The 21,485-nt window shown below is 42.5% G+C and overlaps 1 protein-coding gene across 4 annotated transcripts in view; it reads left to right on the plus strand.

The window, feature by feature from the left end:
- Positions 1-303: 303 nt before the first annotated feature.
- The window catches only part of ahdc1 (AT-hook DNA binding motif containing 1), a 93,364-nt gene continuing 72,182 nt past the window's right edge, over positions 304-21,485 (plus strand). The window contains exons 1-2 of one of the 4 annotated variants that reach the window (XM_088603001.1): positions 304-341; positions 707-824. In XM_088603001.1, coding sequence (XP_088459127.1) covers positions 731-824 — 94 coding nt within the window. In that variant the 5' untranslated portion in view covers positions 304-341; positions 707-730. The other 3 variants (XM_088603000.1, XM_088603005.1, XM_088603004.1) reach the window with 3 other exon arrangements.

Raw genomic sequence — 21,485 nt, forward strand, 5'->3', positions numbered from 1 at the left:
CAGCACCAGAAGTACACTCCACTTTGCTGTTCAGTGTACATTTGGCTTGTTGCATTAAGAAGCGGAGCTACTGTAGGTGGCAGCTCTGTTACACGAATCAGACTCTTCACCTTCGTTCGGTTTCCAGAGGCGAAATGTCCCTTGAACAGCTGGGCTGAGAGGCAAAGGATGCTGGGCATTGAAGTCCAGATCCCCTTGGGTCCATAGCGACCAAGGACTCGGTCACTCAGTTGAAGGAAACTACAATTCCCACGGTTCATGAAAGACTAGAAACGAGAAAAAAAATGAAAGAAAACTACGGAGTCCCGGATGCTGTTGACAAGCAGCACGTCTAGTGGAAGGTAAGCTCAGGCAAAACAGCAGTGGTGGGCAGATACCTAGCTAGTCGGAATTGCGGAGAGTGTAACGTTGCTTGTCGTCTTTTCTCTTTATTGTAATTCGTTAGGGCAGCATTAGAATTTAAGATAATCGTGCACTTGGAACAATATTCCACTGTCGCTTGCTGTTGTCTTTTGCTGTTCTTTTTGTATTTTTGTTTTTGTTAATGTAATAGCGAGACCGAGGTTTGGTCAAATGTAGTGGCAGCTTGAGGGGATACTAGCGAAGGGGAAGGGAGAGAGAGAGGCAGAGAGGGAGGAGGGGGGGGGGGAGAGAGAGAGAGGTATGTCCACCCGCGGACTGTGATGTGAAAATGCTGTCTGTAAAGGTTGCCAGTGCTGCCGAGAGCTCGATGAATCAGCCGATAAAGGGAAAAGAGGAAATTCAGCAAAATATCGCCACAGCAACTGTAGAAGAAGACGACGATACGAATTCGGTGCAACCCGGTGAGTGGTGCATCTCTTCTGCCTGTGTACATAACGAATATTTGCATAGTTTTCAATTGGAGCCAGATGGGGTGGCGTGTATTTCATGAGCAGTAGTATTTTGTAGGAATTTTAACCTCGTCGCTGCCATTCATAGATTATGAAACTCATGCAGTAACACGCCGTGCAAATACGTCTGCATACTAAGGTTGGTCTGCGTTTCGTTTTCTTATTTCTGATCGATTTTCACGAAGGACATCGATTCATCTCCAAATTTAAGAGCGATTTGTGCATGTCCAAGGGCTTTGTAATTTTTTTTGCACGTTTTTGACTAATACAACGAAACGTACTGTAGATTTTGCCTTCTCGTTATTTCACTCTTTAACAGTCAAGGGAAAACGAGGAAAAATGTTGGTAGAAACAACATTAGTCGAATTTTGCGGACCCCCAACCAGATGTCTATTGAATTATGTAATTTCCGAATTAAAAAAAAAACTGTTGCATTGATCGTGGCAAATCTGTGTTAACGGTAATAGAGAAAAATAATATATATATATTTTAGGTTTATTTACAACCTTTCGGAATCTTTCAGATCTGTGTATTTTACCTTAATATTACTAGTTACGATGATCAGACATTGATGATCTAACGACAAACAATCGAAATTAAACGATCTGATGTTTTTTCGGTCAGCTCCGTTTGAGTGACAGCTGTCGGAGATGGCATTTGTCCACTAGTTGGCGAAGTAATTATACCAGTGCGTTTAAAATGTCACACTTGTTTAGTATAACCTAGTCTCATCTTTGGCAGCACAGGGACGGCAGTGGCAGTCACGCTCGGAGAAGGCATGTCTCTGTTGTGACAGGTCTGTGTTATTCATAACTACAGAGCGCGTAATACCGAGCGCGTCCGGCACGCTTTGCGGAAAGCATGGTGTTCAACAGCACAGTTGTTATGACGACGTAATTATTTTCATAAACAATTCGCTTGCTGCAGACAAAGGGTATACTGGTCAGTGCTTACTGTGCATTAACGCAGCCGTGTCCATGATATAAACGTAAATACACAGTGAAAATAACCGGCATCACCGTGGGAACGCAAAGCTGTGGATTAGTATTTGCCTAGAGCGTCTATCTGTCCATTTTAATACGGATTTTTTAGTATACATGAAGGGGACTCGTGTGCAGGTGTTACTAGTTAGCACCGTAAGAGCAAGAGAGTGTGACACTGTAGTTTGGTTTGAGAGAGATGAACCGGATTTCCCCCTCGGTTTGACTAGATGGTTTGGAGCTCACATTTTCAACAGCGTCATCATGCAGGAGTGGAACTGAGCCATTCCTTGGTGTTCCATTTGTACAAGAGTGGCTCCGATTAAGCGAACTAATGAAGAACCCATCTGTCGCGGGGACTCGTTTGGTTCACTGATTCAGTCATTTGTGCAATAAGAAATCAAAATTTGTAGGGTTGTTCACTGTTGGGAGCTCATTGGTGGCAGATTCAGATTCTGAGAGCGACTTCGAAGTGACTCAACTGGTGCAAGACACTGAACATCAGGATTCGCCTGAGAGATTTCAGTGCCTTCGGTAAGGTTCTCCAGCTGGCACTGTGGGATCTCAGTGTGACAAGATGACGTGACAGTGAGCGTTCTCCAGGGTTTGGCCAATTGATCTTCATCTCAGCTGTTTTAGCACAAGGGTTGTGCTGTAGCATTGAGTGGAGATGACTCAGAACTGGCAGTCCCAAATTGGAAGAACAATTAATTGCCTGTTTTATTTTGTCTGTTGTTTGTTGTTGTTCAATGAGAAAAAATCCAGGCCTGTTTTATTGAATTTGTTCCATATGCCATTGAGAGTCTGCCTGTTGCTGGGTTGTTTGTCACTGAGCACAGCTGAATTGGCGGAAATGAGGTGGAGGAAGCTTATTGATGGTGCACATGGATCTAGTGCAGCAGGCGTTTCTTGCAGGGTTAAGACTATCATGGGACATTTCCTTCCCCAGCACAGCCAGCTTTGTGGAAAAAACAAAACACAAACACAAACTGTTTCAGAGGCTAGAATGGCCCTAGAACTGCTGTCTGTTCAGGGTCTGTTTCTGAATACTGTAGTTCACTTAATTGGTCCTTAGTACCACTGTTTCTAGGTCTTTTATCATTGAGGGTTGTACGTTACTTATAGAAGCTTGTGGACTTTCCAGGGCCTGGAGTGAATATCACTGTGGTAAGGGATTACTCTAGTTCTCTGATATTAAAATGCTCTCTGTAAAAATATTTCTGTTCTAGGAAAGTTGATGTTGATCTTGCTTGAGCTTGGGCGCAAGGTTTAAGCGAACAAGTGCTGTAGGAGAGTAGGCTGTGTGAGATGATTCATGGTCTAGTAAATGTGAGGTTCTGAATGTCATGCCTGATAAGGATTGCAAATCAGGAGTCCAGCTGGGACTCTTACCATGCCCTTTGTACATACTTTAAAGGAGTACTTGACATTGTTTGCAGTTTTATTTATTACTCCTTCTATAAAAAACATTTAATGGGGTTTCTCAATATTTTGTTTTCTGTTTTGATTTAAAAAAAAAACCTTAACTCTTCCAGCAGAAAAAAATAAATGTGTTCTCTGATCAAGCCTGTCATGCGTGGTGTCATGTCAAGCAAACGTGCAATCATTCAGCCGACGCTCAGAAGCTGTTTGGCATAGATGGCGCTTTATTGTAGTAAATAGAAATGCAAGCGGAAACAGCAGGCTATCACTTTTAGTACATGCTGCAATTTATTGAACAAGCAGGGAATTGGATAACAGTGTGAACTGCTTTTTTAATGTTGAATAAATATCCTCGGTGCTTAAATAAATGATGAGAATAAAATATTCTGAAACATTATCCTTGAAGCACTTTGTTGTAATCTTGGTCCATTAACCTGGAACTTTAAGTAACAAATGGTAGTGTTTTACGAAATGAAATATATCAGTAGAACATAATTTAATTTAATTTAATAATAAAAAACTGAGTACTTCTGATTTACTGTAGAAATGTTTGACTTTTATCAGCAAGTCATTGATGTATTGTTTCAGGGATTGGTGACACATTTTTGCCTATTGAAAGTATGCACTCTAACTGCTGCACGACAATGTTGTGAGATAGAATTATTTTATACAGTGGATCTGACAGACTGAGTATTAATGCTGCTGTCTAGCTCTAAACAAAGAAGAGTTTAATGCAAGTTGATTATTATATAGTAGATTCACTGGCCAAAACACGAAATAGAATTCATTCACAAAGATTATGATTCATGAAGCTTTCTGTCTTGAGCTGGTAAATAGTGCATTCACAGTTTCAGTACGTAATATTTCCATTGGTAAATGAACAGAATGAATTGCACTACACAGCGCTTGCTGCCTAGCCGTTGCTACATAGATTGCAACGAACTTGTGGGCACGTGCTTGCTGTACATACACAAGAAGTCACAGATACTGCATATGTAACGTAACCACACAAAGCAACCAGATGTAAGAAGCTCTGTCGCTACAGTGTAACACACCCCTCACAAACTGGTTCAAGGAACAGAACCTGTTGGAACTGTAAGATTATTAATTGTTTCGTTTTTGAATTGCACAGCTGGTCAATTTAGAACTGGCATCTGCTTCGTTAAGTTTTGGCCCATAGCAATGACTCCTGTACTGCTTCAAGAGAATGAGCACGGTAGATGTGCTCCACCGATGCAGCCATCAATGGAGCCTTTTATCTTTTGACATGTTTCAAGCTTCACAGTGCGCAAATAGAGAGTGTGCACCTACTGGAGGAGAAGGACGTTCCCCTGTTCATGTGACACAAGCATGTTGTCCACCAAGAAGTTGCACGAGTTGCTGTTTCACAAGGAGAGTGTCTTAGTAGTCCCTGTACCCGGCAGCGCTCTCACAGTTATGTGCCTCCGCTTGGGAAATCCCACTTCGCAGTTTGCTAGTGACTAGACCCAGGATCGACATCTGGGCCATGGATCTCGACGGGAAAGTGCCGTTAATGGTTGAGACGCTTGGCAACCAAGATTTAAAAATCGCCATTTTTTTCTAATCTTCATCACCCTGAGGCTCTGCTGCATCCACATCCCCACTACTAACAATGAAGAGGCGGAGATGCAGTACGAGTCCTGCACATACTTGTCTGGACACATGCTTCTTTATGCACACCTTTTCTCTATTTCACCTTTTCTGTGGACTGAAATCTGCATGAGACTCAATCTCTCTTCCAGATGGGTGTCTTTGCTGGTTGGGCTACTGAAGAATCCGTGCATGAGATCTTTTAACGAGCTTGAGTTGTGCATTTAGCGTTTGTTTAACTTGTAAAAAAGGTTAGTGCATTACTATAAAACTTTTACCAGATATTTTCCCTTTCATTCATGTTTCAGCATCCCAAGATCTGAATTAAATTAGAGGAAATCTGGGCTCGGCAGTTGGGTGTCATTCTTGTTCTTGAGTAAGATGGCACAGTTTCACATTACCCCCCCCAAAATTAGGCATGTGTTAATCCAGATGTTAATGTTAGTAAAGAAGGTGGAGCCTCATCTTCAGTAGGGCCACATTCACCCATTTAACAGCTTATTATGCTTCTATAGGCTCACTCTCTGGAAGGTATGAGTCAAGGTTAAGGTTGTAGGAATAAAAAAAAACAGTTTTATGAGGAGTTAGCATACTGGTGGTGTAGCTGAAATAGATCTGTTTTTTCAGCAATGCATGCATGCACTTTTTCACTGCTCCTGCAGACTCTGTGTAAGGGATACCACATGAGCATGTAGAAATAATCCTTCTTCCACATGCATATACACATAAAGCTAGCAGTAATTTTCCCAGGATATCAAGTAGACCCACACATCTGCTGTAGTTTCTGATGCGGAACCAGCCTGCAGGAACAGTGGTGCTTTTTATTGTTTCCGCTGAGTTTTTTTTTTCCTCCTGTGTGCTGCAGAAGTGAAAATAGGCTATTAAAAAGCTTGGTAGCTTAGAAAAGTATCTTGACATGCCATGGGTTTTGGAATGGATTTATTGACATGCGCAAGCGAAGCAGGGAAGAATCAGAGCACAGAGCGCCACAGATTGCTGCACCAGGAGGCAAAAGGGTTAATGAGCTTCTGAGCTCCCTGGTACGTCGAGGGGTTCAGGCTGGGAGGAAGAAGGGGCAGGGCTTTCTGGTCGTGTCCCTTATGGGTTTGCCCTTGTCAGGAAATGACAGCTGCCCCCTCACTGCCCAGCTCAGACTCATGGGAAGGAGCGGGGGTGGATGGGTTGTGGGGGTAGACTTCTGGTGTTGGGAGAGTGACTTTGCTGTGTTTGTTTCATTAAAAAAAGCGAGTGTCTGGCACTGTGTTAATCACGGAGTTATATTTAGTGGGGATCTGTAGGAGTCTTGTAGGGTTGCACTGCCAGTAACAGTGGAAATGCGGTCCTGGCTTGTATTCTTTATTCTTGTCCAGATGGGCTGAGGGCTCCAGTCGAATTTAATGGCGAGGCTTAGCCCAAGGGATTGGGGAAGGACTGCGGACTAGATTATGTTGCTTCAGTAATTGCCAGAATGTGGGCCTGCCTCAATCATACTTTCTGAGTTCATTCCTTTTTTTCTAATTCATTTGTGCTAGTGTGCCTGCTTGTGTATGCTTAGGTGTGTTTTTGTGCTTGTTTAGCGATGCTGTAGTTGTGTTTGCCTCTCTGTTTGTTTGTGCAGTGTGTGTGTGTTGGCTTTCATTAAAGCCTGCAGCTGTCTGTAAATGACTGGGGCTCATCATGCTACACTTAGTAAAACAATCTTCTCCAAAAGCCTCTAAAACAGTACCCCATTACTTGAGAAACTGATCTGAGCTGGTCTTTTTTAAGTCTTTGGCAGTTTTTTGTGTGGGTCCTTATGTGACTGTTTTCTCACCCTTTTGGGAATTCTGCCCCCATTCTTCAGTAAAAAAAGCGACTTTCTCTAACTGTATGTCTACAATGAATGTTTGAACAGAGCCATCCTCAGAAAGCTTTTAAAAAGCAGTTTAGTAGGAGTCATAATTGATCACTTACCCTTTGCCTCATGCACAGTGAGTAAAATATGAAATGTGAAGCGTTCTCCTATTCACATTTAAGAGGTGCAGTTATTAAACAAATGACAGTAGAGCCTAACAGTTAAAAACTATGACTGGAACAAAGATTCAGATGAGGTAGTACAAGGTGGCTAGTTATACTGCCTAATGTTTGGTAGGTTGCTAAATAAGGGAATTCTGTAAACTTCGTAAATGTAATAGGGAAATCTTGTGTCTTAGGGCTTTTTTGTTTTCTAGAGCAATGTGTGTTTAAAAAAAGCAAATCTTTTTTGTCATCTAGAGTTGTGAGTGAAATTAATTTGTTGTTGGGTGTTTTCATCTTATGCCATTCTTTCAGCCCTTTCTTTCTCTGTCTCGTTTTGCAGCTCTGCGTTGTTATAGCAGTTCCGCTTTGACTTTGTGGGCCATAAATTTCCCAAAGGATAGGTTCTGCAGCAATAATGAAGAAGGAGAAGTGTCCGCTGAACTAGATCAGCTTGACCTGAGCTGGTCCAATGCACACAGTGCCATCTGTTTTTCAATGAGGCTTTTGTGAATAATCAGGACATGGATCACACCAAGACTTGATTCCATGCCTTCAAGCTCCAATAATGCTTTTCTCATTGTTGATCATTTTCACTGAGACTCATTTCATTGTTTTTGCTCCCAGCCATCTGATCTCCAATCCATCAAGCGTTCTCTGACTCTCTGTGTTGCAGGTCATCACTCAGACTGATTGCAGATCCCCTGTGCCTTTTGGTTCCTTTCAGGCATTTTGGACACAGCTTTTCAAATGATCCAGTTCAACCAGGCAACAGAACGTTGGTACTATGTTAAAGAGGGTGGTATACTCGCAGCAGAGGTTAACCTACTGTATATAAAGAACTGAACTGGACTTGCTGGACTGAGCTGCTTCCTGTAGTGCACTTCTGCAGTGGACGATAACACCCCATGCCACACAGACCAGTGCAGGGGTTTATGGATCATAAGAAAAAAAATTATCTGCAGTAGCACACCCGACAGATAGGCAGTCACATCTGAATAGGACGGCGAGGAAAGCTGGCAGGGGTGATTGGACATGAGACCCGAGATTCGACACATTTAATGGGCAATCCTGGTCCTGACCATCGAGCGAAATGACCCAGAACCAGCTCATGTCTAGTCTGGGCCAGATTGCCCAACTGGTATTCTGAGCAAGCAGATTTACTGGTTGAGCCACCTGGGAGCCTCGTATGTTGATCTGTACCTTGAGGACCTTGCAGAGGGCTGGAGTGGCTCAGTGCGATTAGTTTGACTTGCTTACTGGGTGGTGTAGTCCACAATGAACGGCTCCCGCAACTGAAGTGTGCATACTACAATGTGGCTGGTTCGCATCGTTTTGGCAGGAGGTGTGTGATCAATTAATTAATGAGCGTCAGCTCACATTTTCGATATGCCTGCTGCAGTGAACCTGTGAGGTCTCTTACTCTGTGTGTTAGCATTGCTAAAATGGCGTGAGAGGCTCCCGTGCCCTTTATGAAGAGTGAATGGGAATGGCAAAACATTCTCTTCCCCCGACCGTGGGGGACTGGCTGAGTTACGAGAGTGGCCCTAGAGGAGTCTGTGTGTGCCCCAGGGTAGGTTGGCTGCTCTGTATGTGACAAGTTTGACGGCAGGCTTCAGCAGCTGGTTTGGCAACGCAGATCACCATGGCGACCTTTATTAAAAGGAAGCCTAGCAGGCGATCGCAGTGCCGGAGCTGATTGGTCGGCGCAGCCTGTGCTGTGGCAGTGAGCTCAGCAGGGCTTTTTTAAATCGCGCTTCAGACAGGAAGCAGGCAGGGACCATTTCGTAATCAAAAGAATCTGGTCGCATCTCCACTTTCTGCTGCTTTTCTTTTTAATTATTGCACTGCTCCTTCTCTTTGCCTTGCGCAGTGTTACCCAGAACTCTGCTGACTGGCCCAGCGAGAATAACTCGGGCTTTGCACAATAGCTCAGCTGTCTGAAACGGTTGTGATGCGCGGTCTCATGGTATTCCACGCTGTAACCTGGCAAACTTGCCACTGAGCTATTCAAACCCGCCACCTTCCACACTGCAGGCTGGCCTTATTTCTGACCTCTGATTTGCTCAAGCTGCTGCCCACCTCTCCCCTTTTTTTCCCCTTCCTCTAGAGATGATGTCAGATATCTATTCTCAGCTGATGAAAGGCATTGCTCATCCTGTCGCCCATGGCTTTAGTGCAGCCTGCCAGCCCCTAACTCTCACAGCAGCACATAATAAAGGGGTGTGAAGTAAGCCAGCAAGGTCACCCTGTAGGTTATGTGTGGGGGAGTGCTGCCCCCTGCTTGCCGGTGTCCCTAGAGCTCCGGCTGTATTGACAGGTACAAATCATTGGTATTCAATGCAAGGCCACAGAGCCCAGCTCTCCCCCTCTCTCCTCTCTCCTCTCTCTCTCTCTCAGTTTCTTTTCTTTTTTTTTTCATCCCTTGCAGAGGGAGTTTCTATTGAAGCTGACTGCGGATAGAAGCTTTAGTGGCCTCTGACCTCAATTTCTCTTTCCTGAGCGAGCGCGGGGCCACGAAACCAAGGGAAGTTGGCTCATTAGCTCTGGCTGGCAAGCTGCAGGTGTAGCGTACCTGCCGGCCCGCCGCACACACTCTAACGAGGAACGATTTAACGAGCAGCCGGGATCTGCTCATGTTTTCTTTTTGGGGGGTTTTGCTGTGTGCTTCAGGGGGAAAGAGTTGGGGGGGGCTGCAGTGCTTTCTAAGTTCACATTAGTGGCTCTGTTTCTGAACCCCACCCCTCTCTGCTGTGTGAAGAAGGAAACCGAATTCACATCTGCTAAGTCTGACCATGTTACCGGTTTACAAACAGGGCAGAAAAGGCAGGCTCTGTGAATGCCCCTATGGTCTTTGAGTAACACCTGAGCTTTAATCATGAAGCTTAACACTTCACTCTGTGTATTCAGCTTGAGAAATTCTTTTGTTGCTTATCTGCAACATTGTGATTCCAAAATCCTTACCGGACAGAAGCGCCTTTTCAGTCCACTGTCCTAGCACAGCCATTCATCTTCCAGCTGTGTGCAAACATGGGAACATCAAAGATAACTCAGAAGTGTCCTTACTTTAAGTTCTGTGATCTTCAAAGGCCTTCTAACTTACATTCTGTTCTCCCATTGTTTCACTCAGGTAATACAGTTAATGAAATTCCAGTTTAGATGCTCCGGTGAAGTTGTGTGAAATGGAAGTAGTTTTTTTTTTTTTAATCTAGCCCAAGCCCAATCAAAATTACATGAAGACTGGCACAGAAGTGCTATTTCCTGCTGCTAAAATCTTCAGGCGTGAATGGATGATAAAAATGGATAGAGAATTCATTGACCATGCTCGAAAAATTGAATACCAAGACACCTTCTAGCCTTCGCTAAGGAAATATATATTTTTTCTTTACAGCAAGGCAGAAATTGCATTTTAAGCTGAACGCGAAAAGCCTCACCAAGCTTGCTTTCTTGCAGTACCTATCAGATTTCAGGCAGCCCTGTCTTTTAGAGTGAAAAGAGAATTTGGCTAGGTGTTGCAAAATCCTCCAAATTCACATGTGGGTCATGGTGCCAAGATCACAGAGATCCAAGATGCAATGTGTCTATTCTGACTATTGTTTTAAAAGGTGAAAGTTTCTAGTCTAACCTTATCTTCTTTACCTTAGAGCATACTGTATATATTGTATCATATCACCAAGAGACCGTGGGAAGGGGTCTCCAATATCTTTATTGGGCTGATTAAACCTTGTTAAACTCCTGTACGGTAAAATGATCTTTGATCATCAAAAGCCCTTTTTTATGCTACTTGATCTTTTTCTAACACTTTTTTGTTGTACTTCTTCTGGATAGGAAAAGAAATGGCTTGATTGTTTTAGGTTCATTTGGGCTTTGTCCATGCACATTCCTTTTTGGGGCTTTTTAAGAAAATACAGGCAAACTTTTAAGTATAGTATCCATACATTATGCTGCAAAGTATTCTTATATTCAATAAAAATCAATTGTAGCCTAGTAGCTTTGAAATAGGAGCAGACACTAAGCCTTGAGTTTTATCTAATCCCTTGAGACTTCATGATCATGTGGGTTTCTTAATTTTTCCCTAAGCTGCATATAATGTGATGATAATCAATAGCTAAATAAACTCTTCACAGGTTAAATGATTGCGCACCTTTTTAAAAACAGTTTAAAGTGGCATAATAAAATACAATTAAATTTTCTTCAATAGGTCATGGAAGTAAAGAACAAGCTATCAAATTACGATTTTGAAGCTAGTACCCTGGCTTTTTTCAAAAAGTGATCAGTTAGCAGCTAACTTCTAAATGGGCAGCATCAGTGGAATGGCCTCCTTTCATCTGAAATCGCTCTTACAAATGAGAGGAGTCCATTCAGGTGTAAATCTGTGGTGCTCCTTACTGAAACCATTCATTTTCAGTGTCATTTATCCGTTTATACTCTGTACACAGTAATTCATATTATTACATGCGTCATCTTGTTCTGTTCATAAACACGCCTCATGCAACCCTTTCTAACCAAGGTAATAGTTACGATCGGCAAGTTGTCTAGATGATCTGATTGATGGAAACAGTTGATTTTTCCCCGCTGTAGCTTAAATTATTAAAAACATCAGAATGAGGCTGAATTACTAAGTGTTGGAAACTTTTTCTTCCTTCTTCTCTAGGAGGCTTATTTCAGTCAGAGGGCCTGGGCAGAAACCCAAATTCAATCTTGCATGATTCTGCAAATCTAAAAAAGAAATATATTGATGTAACAGGTTGATAGATGAGATTTACAAGCTGTTTTAAAAATGGAGCCCTGAATGCTAAATCAATAAACATGCTCAAGGCATAAACTAAACATTCAAAGAAGGATGCTAACAAACGAGAAAATATACTGTATATTGTATATGCATGCATGTTAGTGTTCAGATATATGCATGTGATAAAATAGACCTGTTTCCTATCCCTTTGAATCAGGACTGCCCACAGGCTAGGGCCTACCTTATGAATGAAAGTTCCAGTATCCTTGATAAGCAATTTAATGGTATTTTGATTGCTCACTAGTCAAATCATTAAACCAGACTGTGCAACATCTACAGTGTCTGAGATGCTTGATGTTTTAATAAATCTTTGTATCCTTTGGCACTAACCCCACAGTGCAAATCTAGCTTTTTCCTGCCTTCTTATTTTTGATTGTTGCATTCCACTACAACTGTCCTCAAGGAGAAGCTTATAAATAATTCTTTAGGCCATGTTTCGTTTCAACCCCTGGGAGAAGCCGCCCTCCCACTCAGACAGTCCATACACATAACACAACAGATGGAGGTTTGTGTGTGTCTCTGTAGTTGTGTGTGTAGTTGAGAAAGTGTGAGGGGGTGTATGTTTATAGAGCATAGAAAGATTTTCTCTCTTAGGTACATCATCAGCGTCCACATAATAACTTGTCGTGCGTTCTCAGCTTTAAAAGCGTCTGGCGACATGTAGATCAGTTTTTGGACAATCTGAAGAGAAACCCTGAAGAATGTTTGAAGTGTGAGTGTCTTCTTGCTCAAACATAACTTAAAATACATCGTAACGATGTAAGCTCTTTTTTATAAGATCAAACTTAACATAACAGATCCCTCAAACACACAAACGGAAACACTGATACCCAACATAATCACCAGTGAATAACAGTTCATTGTACTTCCATGTAAAAAAAAAAGTGAATTGACTGTATTTGTATTGGACAGGGTTTTTTGACATTATTTGCATACATTTCTAGTTAATTATTTCAACAGTTGTCATCGTGAACAATACCACAGAGGGATGCGTGAGAAAGCTTAAAGATAGATATACTTGACTAAAGCAAACATTTAGATGTGCATGCACACACACACACTCCTCCTCACACTCTGACTCGAAGGTGTCTGTCCTGTGCTTCTGAATTGCTGGGCTGTGATTGGTTGACAGGTTGTCAGGGGAGGCGAGGGAGGGAGTCTGCTGTGTGTGAAATAATGATTTACCTTGAAATACTGCAAGGAAGAAAAAGGAAAGAAAAATCTCCTGCCTGCGTGTCTGCTCTGTCTTAGCAGACCCTGTGGCAGTCAGAGGAAGAAACCGCAACTTCTGCCTCGCTTCTTCTCATGCGCACAAAGAGCTGCACCGCACGGTTGTTGGAGAAAGACTGGCAAACGCAAAACTTCGGCCTGGCCCTTGGCTGGGCTTCATAATTTCAAGAGGTTGTTTCTGCAGTGACGTGCAATGCTCAGATATTCTAAAACCTTGGGCTCATAAATGCAGTTAATTATTGCTAATTGACCAGGTGATCTGGGACTTTGATGTTTAGTTTGTCAGGTCTTCTCTTGTCAGAAGTGAAGTGCTTAGCATCCAGAACAGCAGTGCAGATGGATGAAAAGTGTTCTGCCTGGGGGCACTTTGTGTTCCTACTGTGCAGAATAAGTCTGCAGTTTATAGGTAAAGGTTATGTGGTCGGGATTAAGACACAAAATCCTATCTCCATGCTTAACTTCAAGTTACTTCTGCATTGCAGTCGAGGCACTGCTCTGTTTTTCTTCACCTCTTTCATCTGGGAGGTGGTAAGGAGATGTACTGTATAATATAATTGTGTGTATTAATCAGGAAATTGAAACAGGAACGGCACACTTTTTTTTTTAATTGGAACAAAACGATTTTGCTCCATGTCCCATTATGAGCCAAACAGAAATAAAGTGCTGAACCCCTGTAGCTACTGCCATTGTTAGAGGACGGTTCTGCTTCATTATTTTAAACCATTGCATGATGAGGTTGTCGCCGAATGTGTCAAACACATCAGCAGTGCTCTACTGACACCGGGCCTACCAGCTAATTACACACTGTCCATGAAAGAGCCTGAATAATACAGGTCAGACAGTAACTTTGGCCTCCTGCATTGTCATCATATCAAAGCATATCTGATACCAACGACCACCATTCAGAATCCACTAAACTGGAAATGCGAAACATTTAGGCTTCTCAAGTGATAGCACCTGTTGCCTGTCACTTGAAGAAGATTAATAACCATGTTCATTTTCTTACAATTCTTTTTCTGTTTGCCGTAGAAACTCTGAAGCGGATTACCAGAATTGTTTTATGCTGTACTGAATGTGTCTTATTTTCCATGCCTAAGGACTGCTCAGTCTTTATTGACAGATGTCGGGCAGGGGCAGTTCTTTGAAGAACACTGCGTGCATAGTTTCAGATTTTCTTTGCTAGAATTGTGACAAATAAAACAACAGGATCAAAGGCGGAAATTAACACAGAGCATACTATAGACAAAAGCAAGAACAAATGGACGTCCGTGGCTATGTCTTGGAAGTAACAAGTGTGCGGTCCATGCAGAACAAAAGTTAATGCTTTGAATCTGACTTTGTTTATCTGTGTGAAATGGCCATTATCAAAAGCTACATTTAGTCATTGTGTTGAATTAGGGGAGAACAATGAGGTGTGAACTGATGGATTTACAGGACCTGGGCCTGCTCCTGACAGGCATCTGTTTCATATTATGTTCTAACACAAAATGCAGGGAAATTAATTTCTCACTTTTTGCAGGAAATTATTTTGACTACTGCTTTGTTGAAATCTGTTAACTGTCAAAAAAATGGTGCCGTTTTAAAGGCGTGATTTAAGAAGCCCTGCAGCAATTAGCAAGTAGTCAAAAGTCTCCCCGTACGTCACTAATAAGCCTTGTGTTGGAGTCTTGCCATTTTTAAACTGCTTTATGTATTATTTGTAATAAGATATATATTTTTGTAACGAGATGACTTGCTCAAAATATGAAAAGAAATTCAACAGCAATATGTCTATTGCTTTTTTCATGTGCCCACTTAAAAGTTTCAGATAACATTGTGTAATAAGGCAACCAATTGCAATTCCATATTAGTGTCTTCAGCTTTGGTCCATGTGTCATACTAGAAGGAAACAGCTGTAAGACTTAAAGATGACCTTATATGAGGTTTTACAGGACAACCAGCGCCACACATGCACAGCTTCTGTTATTGTTAGTTACTGGTGGAAAATGGCTTATCCCACATTCACTGTATCTACTGTACATGTTTTTCTCAGTGTTAGTTTGCTGCAGATGTTATTTGGTGTATTCCTGTCCAGATGCTTTTGTTCATCACTGATCGTGGTATAAACCATGCCTCTTGCACTCCTGCTACAAAGGACTACAGCTACAAAGCTATTATCAAATCGTTTGGCAAGAGAACAGTGTAAGGTCACAGGAAAACGCTAAGTGCTTTTAAAATTGTTAGGTCTGTGGAAGAGTTGGGCAAAACACCACAGTTTATGTATTTTTCGTTAACCATATCATGTTACAGAACCTCATTAGATTACAATGCATGTCTTAGAGCAAAAAAGTCCTGCTTTTTTGGTACAATTCAGAGCCCAATAAACTTTTGCTTCAGTGATGTGTAATTAGACACGCCTCTGTTGTGACCTGCTAGCTAATTAAAAGTGACAAGCTGATGAATAAGAAAGAGGAAATCCACTGTTGTGGGTGCATGAGATCTGAGGAGCATACAGAAGGGCTTGGGGGAAATTGGTTTATTAAGTAATTATTAAATGTAATCACTGGCTAATTGTAATCTGTTTATGCCCATTAGTCTATTTGTGGCATGTATACGATTCAGAAATGTTTTATGTCATTGATGAGCAAGTCTCATTAGTCTGTAATTCATCTTTAATGTATATTAATACTGAATTATTGAAAGAAAGTGTTATTGAATGTTCTTCTTTGACTGTCCAAACTATGGGAGTGTTTGCCTCACTGCTTAAAGCACTGCTTATGAAACTCTTTTTTATGCTACAAAAGTGGGTCTTAGTACAATATTTCATCCCTTGTTACTTTATTTGCTTTATATAGTTTTTTGCTTACTTTGGTTGTCATACTTGGTTGTCGAAAACAGGAATGGTTTTGCAGGCATAGTGGAACTTTCTCAATATGATGAGAAATCTTCATATTAACTGAAGATGGGTCTCCAACACGTGTGCTCTAACAGTCCTGCAATACACTTCTGAACAAGCACACATATTTTTGATTGTGTCGCCTTATCTTCTTAAATGTTGACGGTGTATCCCTGCACAGTTGGATTGTTTGGTTGTGTATTTGGGTACACGTGGGGAGAATACCCAGCAGGAACTTTCAACATCATTACATTGCTGCCTCTCCATAATCTGTCTGGCACCTGAAGTCAAGAAGACAGTTTGAATGATCGTGAATAGACAATAACATTTAACTTTTATTAATGCCAATTTTGTTCTGTTCTGGTATTTTGCACTGGTTTCTGTGTTAAACTCACTCTTTGATACTATTGTACACCACAGTGTCCACACAGCATCGGCACATCTTTAGGATACTGTGCATGTGCTCGGGCTTCTGGATAGCAGTGCCACCTGTGGCCTTATAGGAGTGAGAACGTACCTTTCAGGTCCGACTTCAGAACGCAGGTTTTGCTCGCCAGCTGCCGGACTTTCAATCCTGAGAAAACATAAGTCTATAGGAAATAGGAGCAGTCCGTGTTTCGCTTATTCACTCATCAATGGCTAACAGAACTTGCAGATTTCAATCCATCCATCTGTTTTCTAACCACTTTGTCCAGGGTTGAGGTGGAGCTGAAGCCTAGCCCAACAAGCAACAAACACAAAGCAGGGCACACTCTGGATGGCACACACAGACACAAACACACTCACATCAGGGCGAGGCAGTAATGTTAACCACTTCGTCACCATGTCACTCACTTGCAGTTTTTTCCCTTAAAAATGAGAAATCCGGCAATACATATTATAATTCTACATATGAAATCACGGCCTTCATCTAAATGTGACACCGTGTTCAAAGAGGTGCCGGCCTTTTTCACGAATGATGAGTTAACAAAACATAACTTTACTCCCAGTCTGGTCTTCCATCCGTCCAGATGGTAAATGCTTTTTCAATTTCTTCGATATTTCAATCCTGAGGAGTGTGGGACACGTGTGCACTTGTGCCTGTTGACTCTTTGTGCACTCGTGCCTGTTCCACGTGCAACACTGGCCGCGATTGTCTGCTCACTTTTTCTCATTGCCCTCTCGGTTGACTCTTTTACATCCACTAACCTGACCACCGAGGCACGAGACTCTCTGTGTGCAATCTCATCTCACACTCCTACTTTGTTATCCAAGCTCATCCCATCTCCTGCCGTATTCGCACAACTTTTCACTCATCTTCTGCCCAGAGGCCATGCTTGTAATTCATTTATTACAGCACAAATGATAAAAAAGCAGAAGAACGGAATGTGCAGTACTCAAGAGAGCACTGACATCACACGTGCATTTTAATGTGAAAAATCCCCAACTGAACGTCTGGTTGGGTTGGAGAGACTCCTGGTGCGCTAGGGAAAAGCGTGATCGAGACGAGACGACGAACAGTGTCACTGCCAAGAGTTTCCGCGGGCAGAACCGTGCGTGAGCAAGTTGGGAAGACTGGCATTCATTCTGGAAGACGTACGAGTGAGTTCTGTGGTTGGCGAGGGAAACCTGTACACTGTATTCACACGTGCCCTTGCACGTTTTATACAGGTCTGTAGCTTTTAAACAGCCAACAACAGTTAGTGGCCTGGAAAACATAACTCAGACCAATTTAGGAAAATTGCCTATTTAAAGCATTTACAGTTTAGGTGGAAGACGTACTGTACCAGCTTGAGTCATGAATCGGTATAATCGTGTTAAGTAAGAGAAAAAGGAAAATGCAGCTATTATACACATACAGTACGCCTTTAAACTCAAGAGTATCTGAACCTATGGTATGGGTTACCACAGACCACGATTGTTGACAGGTCCTGTAGAAACACAAGAACAAAGGCAACGCTGAAGGTTATTTTAGTAATCGAATGCCTTTAATGTGGATTTCTTCTGTTGTTTACAGTGATGTAGGATAGAAGCTATAGAAGCTGTACTCCTAAGGCTTTGGAAGACAGTCTCAGGACATTAGAGCAGAAGTCCAGCTCCCCTTTTGAAAGTGTCTGTACATGGGCTTTCTTTCATCTCCACTGTCTGGCTGAATTTACTGTTTTTTGCACTCTTTGATAAACTGTAGCTTCTGGATAGCAAATGACCGTCACTCTTGTTCACATCACAGCAAACTGGAGCCTGTCCTGCATCACAGAACGTAAGGCTTCACTACACCCTGGGTGGGTGATGCCAGTTCCTCTCAGGGCACACACACACAGCGACCAGTTTAGAGATGCCAGCTTGTCTTTGGGAGGTGGGAGGAACCTGGAATATCTGGAGAAAAGCCACAAGTTCACACAGAGAAGATGCCCCAGATTCCACATGGAAGGCACCCCCAGGATACTCAAACTCAAGGGTCACGAACTGCATTGCTGACCATTCCATCACGTGTCTAGCATTTTGCTTTAGCATCTGAGGCTTGCATCTTTACTGAGGTTTTTTTTTCCCAAGAGATCCCTGATTATAGTAGTCCTGTCCTGTACAAAATCAAAGGACCTCCTAGTGCTGTCACTCTTCTCTTCCCAAAATGCTGCATTTTCTCTGGGAAAAAAAACTAAAACTTTTGCCTGAGTCAGCCTTACATTGTGTCACACAGTGAAGAGCACACCTCGTAGCTCCACTTACTGGTAGCGCTGTGGCTGTGCCTCTGTCAATTCTTCAGGCTCTGCTGAACTTGCATTAGAAGAATACAGAATGTAATAGGGGACTCGCAGTCGAGTATGATATGGTTCACTTTATAATGTGACTATGAATAACACTGCCACTTTAAGGATGCAGCACCAAGCATTCAAATGGTTACCCATGTTTTTAACCCCCTACAGACTGCTTTTGCTGATACAGTCCAGAATCTCTGCCTTTGCTGGTTGCCATGGGAACTGCCATGGGAGGTTGTGTGTGTGTGTGTGTTGGGGGGGCTTCAGGCTTTTGGTGGCGATGGTGTGTGTTGGCAGGGGGTGGTGTGTGGGGGGGGGAGTTGTGATGGAGGAGGCCTGCTCAACACATTGCTACAGAGGATGAATTTTTCATGACTCACCTCTGAAGATAGACCTGAATTTGTCTGGTTTGTCACTCCTGGTTCTTGTGGTGGTCAGAGAAAACCAAGTAGCCACCGTTTCAATACTTAAAAGTGTAAAACCTCAACAATATTCAGATTTTTGGTACTATAACTAAAACTATAAAGTGATTACTTTAAACTTTTTTTGAGTCAAGATGTATGTATTAGTGACTTACTGTAGATGATTGTTTCACTTTTTGACAAATCCACTGTATCCTCTAATGAATTTGCATAGCCGCCAGGCACACAGAAACACCTGGCAGCTCTGTGACCCGATAATTCTGAATGCAGATCTTGTTGGTTTTGCTTTTTTCACCGACCCACATTCAGTGTGGCACTTAAAAGAGCTCGTGTATGAGGCTGATCCAGTACAAGCCTCATACCGAAACTCAGGGCTTCCCGGTTCAAATCCATGCCATAAAATCACAAGTTATGACAAAACTTTGGGCTGCAAGGTCTGGGTAGCAGAGGGGGGCAGGGATCCCAATTCTCCATGCATAATCCCCCTTTCTGGCAGAAACGCTTGCACCTTAGGGGGTTCAGGGACTGAGTCCTCCTGGTTCGTGTTCAAGCACAACAGTGCAAGGAGAAACAGATGGCCCGGTGACGCACTCGTCCCAGGAGGAGAGAGTTTGTGTTGACTTCACCTTGGGCTGGTGTGGGAGTTCTGATGGTGGTTGGGGTTCAACAGTATTTTGCTATTCCAGATAAAAGGAGTGAGCTCAGGGTCTGAATAGTAAATAGCAAAAAAGCGGTGTACAACTGAACAAACATGACTGAACCGAGTTCTCCAACATCCAGCAGCATATAAGGTATATCAAGTTTCTGCTTTGAACCTAAGAGAAAAACAGAATCACTTTGAACAAATGGAAGTGAAATGGCTCGTTTTCTCAGTACTGTGTAGAGGGAAAGCATTTTTTTCCACAGTTGTGATTGTTTGGATGAAACAATCAACTAGCTGTGTTGTGAGTGTTGAGTCTGAGGATCCTTCCAGGAACTGGTATGTTACAGTTCTCATATCAATGTTACTACCCATGGAGACCTGATATGACCACCTTATATCTAAATTTGGACATTTGTACTTATATATACAGTATATATAAAATCTTGTGTGCCAGAACCACATTGTGACACCTCTTGAAGCTCTTCATCATAGTGTTTCTGTAGCTGATATACTGTAAGATGGCTATCATTTCTGAATCAGAATCTGGATACAGTGATTGTGATAGATTCTGACAGAAGAATGGTTCATCCCAGACAAGCCAGGGCAGGTTACAGTAGTCACTTCTGTTACCTACAAGTGATTGAGTTTAAAATTGTGAAGTAGTAACGATTAAAATATACATTTCAAGTTTAAAATATCAGAGCTCTTCAATGTGTGGCATGCAAGATGTACAAAAATGAGTAACAAAAGTTGGCAAAAATTAGAGGCACTCTCATTGAAAATAAATGTAAATATGTATACGTAATTTATCTAAAAAGTTTTTTATCTAGTTATGCGTCCTTGTTTCTTACAGTTTCTGTATTGATATTACGTCACAATCCAGATTGCTGCCATTATTACATCTTGTCTTCATTCCACATCTGCACTCAGAATAAAATGAACAACTGATTTACAGGTGGTTATCAAAAGTCTGTTATCCTGTTCTCAAACAGAAAACACTAGCTGAGCAAAAGAGGAGAGTTTTTGTACATGAAATCAGAGTCTCTGGAAAAATGGATTCATGGGGTATGGCCAGATAACAGTAGGGATGTGCACATTTTACAGAAAACTCTTTTCATCTGTTCACATTCATGGCTTTTATGTATTGAAAAAAGCTGAAAGCAGCCAGCCACATTACTCTTTGAGCTGTTCCGCTGCACACACAGCCTGTTGCATGTTGTTTTATGTGCGAGACCTATTGCCGACTTGAAGAATTAAAACGTGCTTTTTTCATAGAATTAACACGCTCAGTAGCTGCCGAGGTACATTCCAGAGAGTTCAGCTCCAAATGGGGCAGAGAGAAGGCCTGTTGTCCCCTGCTGGGCCAGTGAGGGGTTAATGCTCGGCCTGCTCTAGCCAGGCAGAAAGACATTCTTCTGCTCCAACTGTTCACTGAGGAGCTGGCAGGAGGACAGGGCTGGAGAGGGAGAAACACATAGACACTGTCTCAGGCAGCACCAATCTGCCTGTCATGCATGCCGTCACACACAGCCCTCCCTCTCTTTCGCTCTCTCCCCCCACTATCTCTTTGTCTGTCTGTCTCTCTCCATCAGTCTCCCCGTCTACCTCTCTTCCGGTCTTTACCTCTCCTTCCCCTCCCCCTTTCCCCCCACAGCCTTATCTCGTTTCACTTCCTCTCACCATCTTTCTCCCTCTCTTCCCTTCCTGCTTTCGATATTTATCCTTCTTTTTCGTTTTCCTTTGCTCCATCACCGTCTCTCTCTCTCTGCGTCCTCTCTGTTCTTGTTCTCCATTATTCTTTGTGATCGTCTCGCGCTCTCTTTCTCCTGAGCCTGTGTGCTGTTGATGACTCACTCACCCAGACTTCAGTGGAGACAACCAGACTCGGATTGGATCCTCCTTCAAAGC

Source organism: Lepisosteus platostomus, chromosome 13, assembly GCF_059453375.1.
Source record: "Lepisosteus platostomus isolate fLepPlt1 chromosome 13, fLepPlt1.hap1, whole genome shotgun sequence".
In the NCBI taxonomy this organism is placed as follows: Eukaryota; Metazoa; Chordata; class Actinopteri; order Semionotiformes; family Lepisosteidae; genus Lepisosteus; species Lepisosteus platostomus.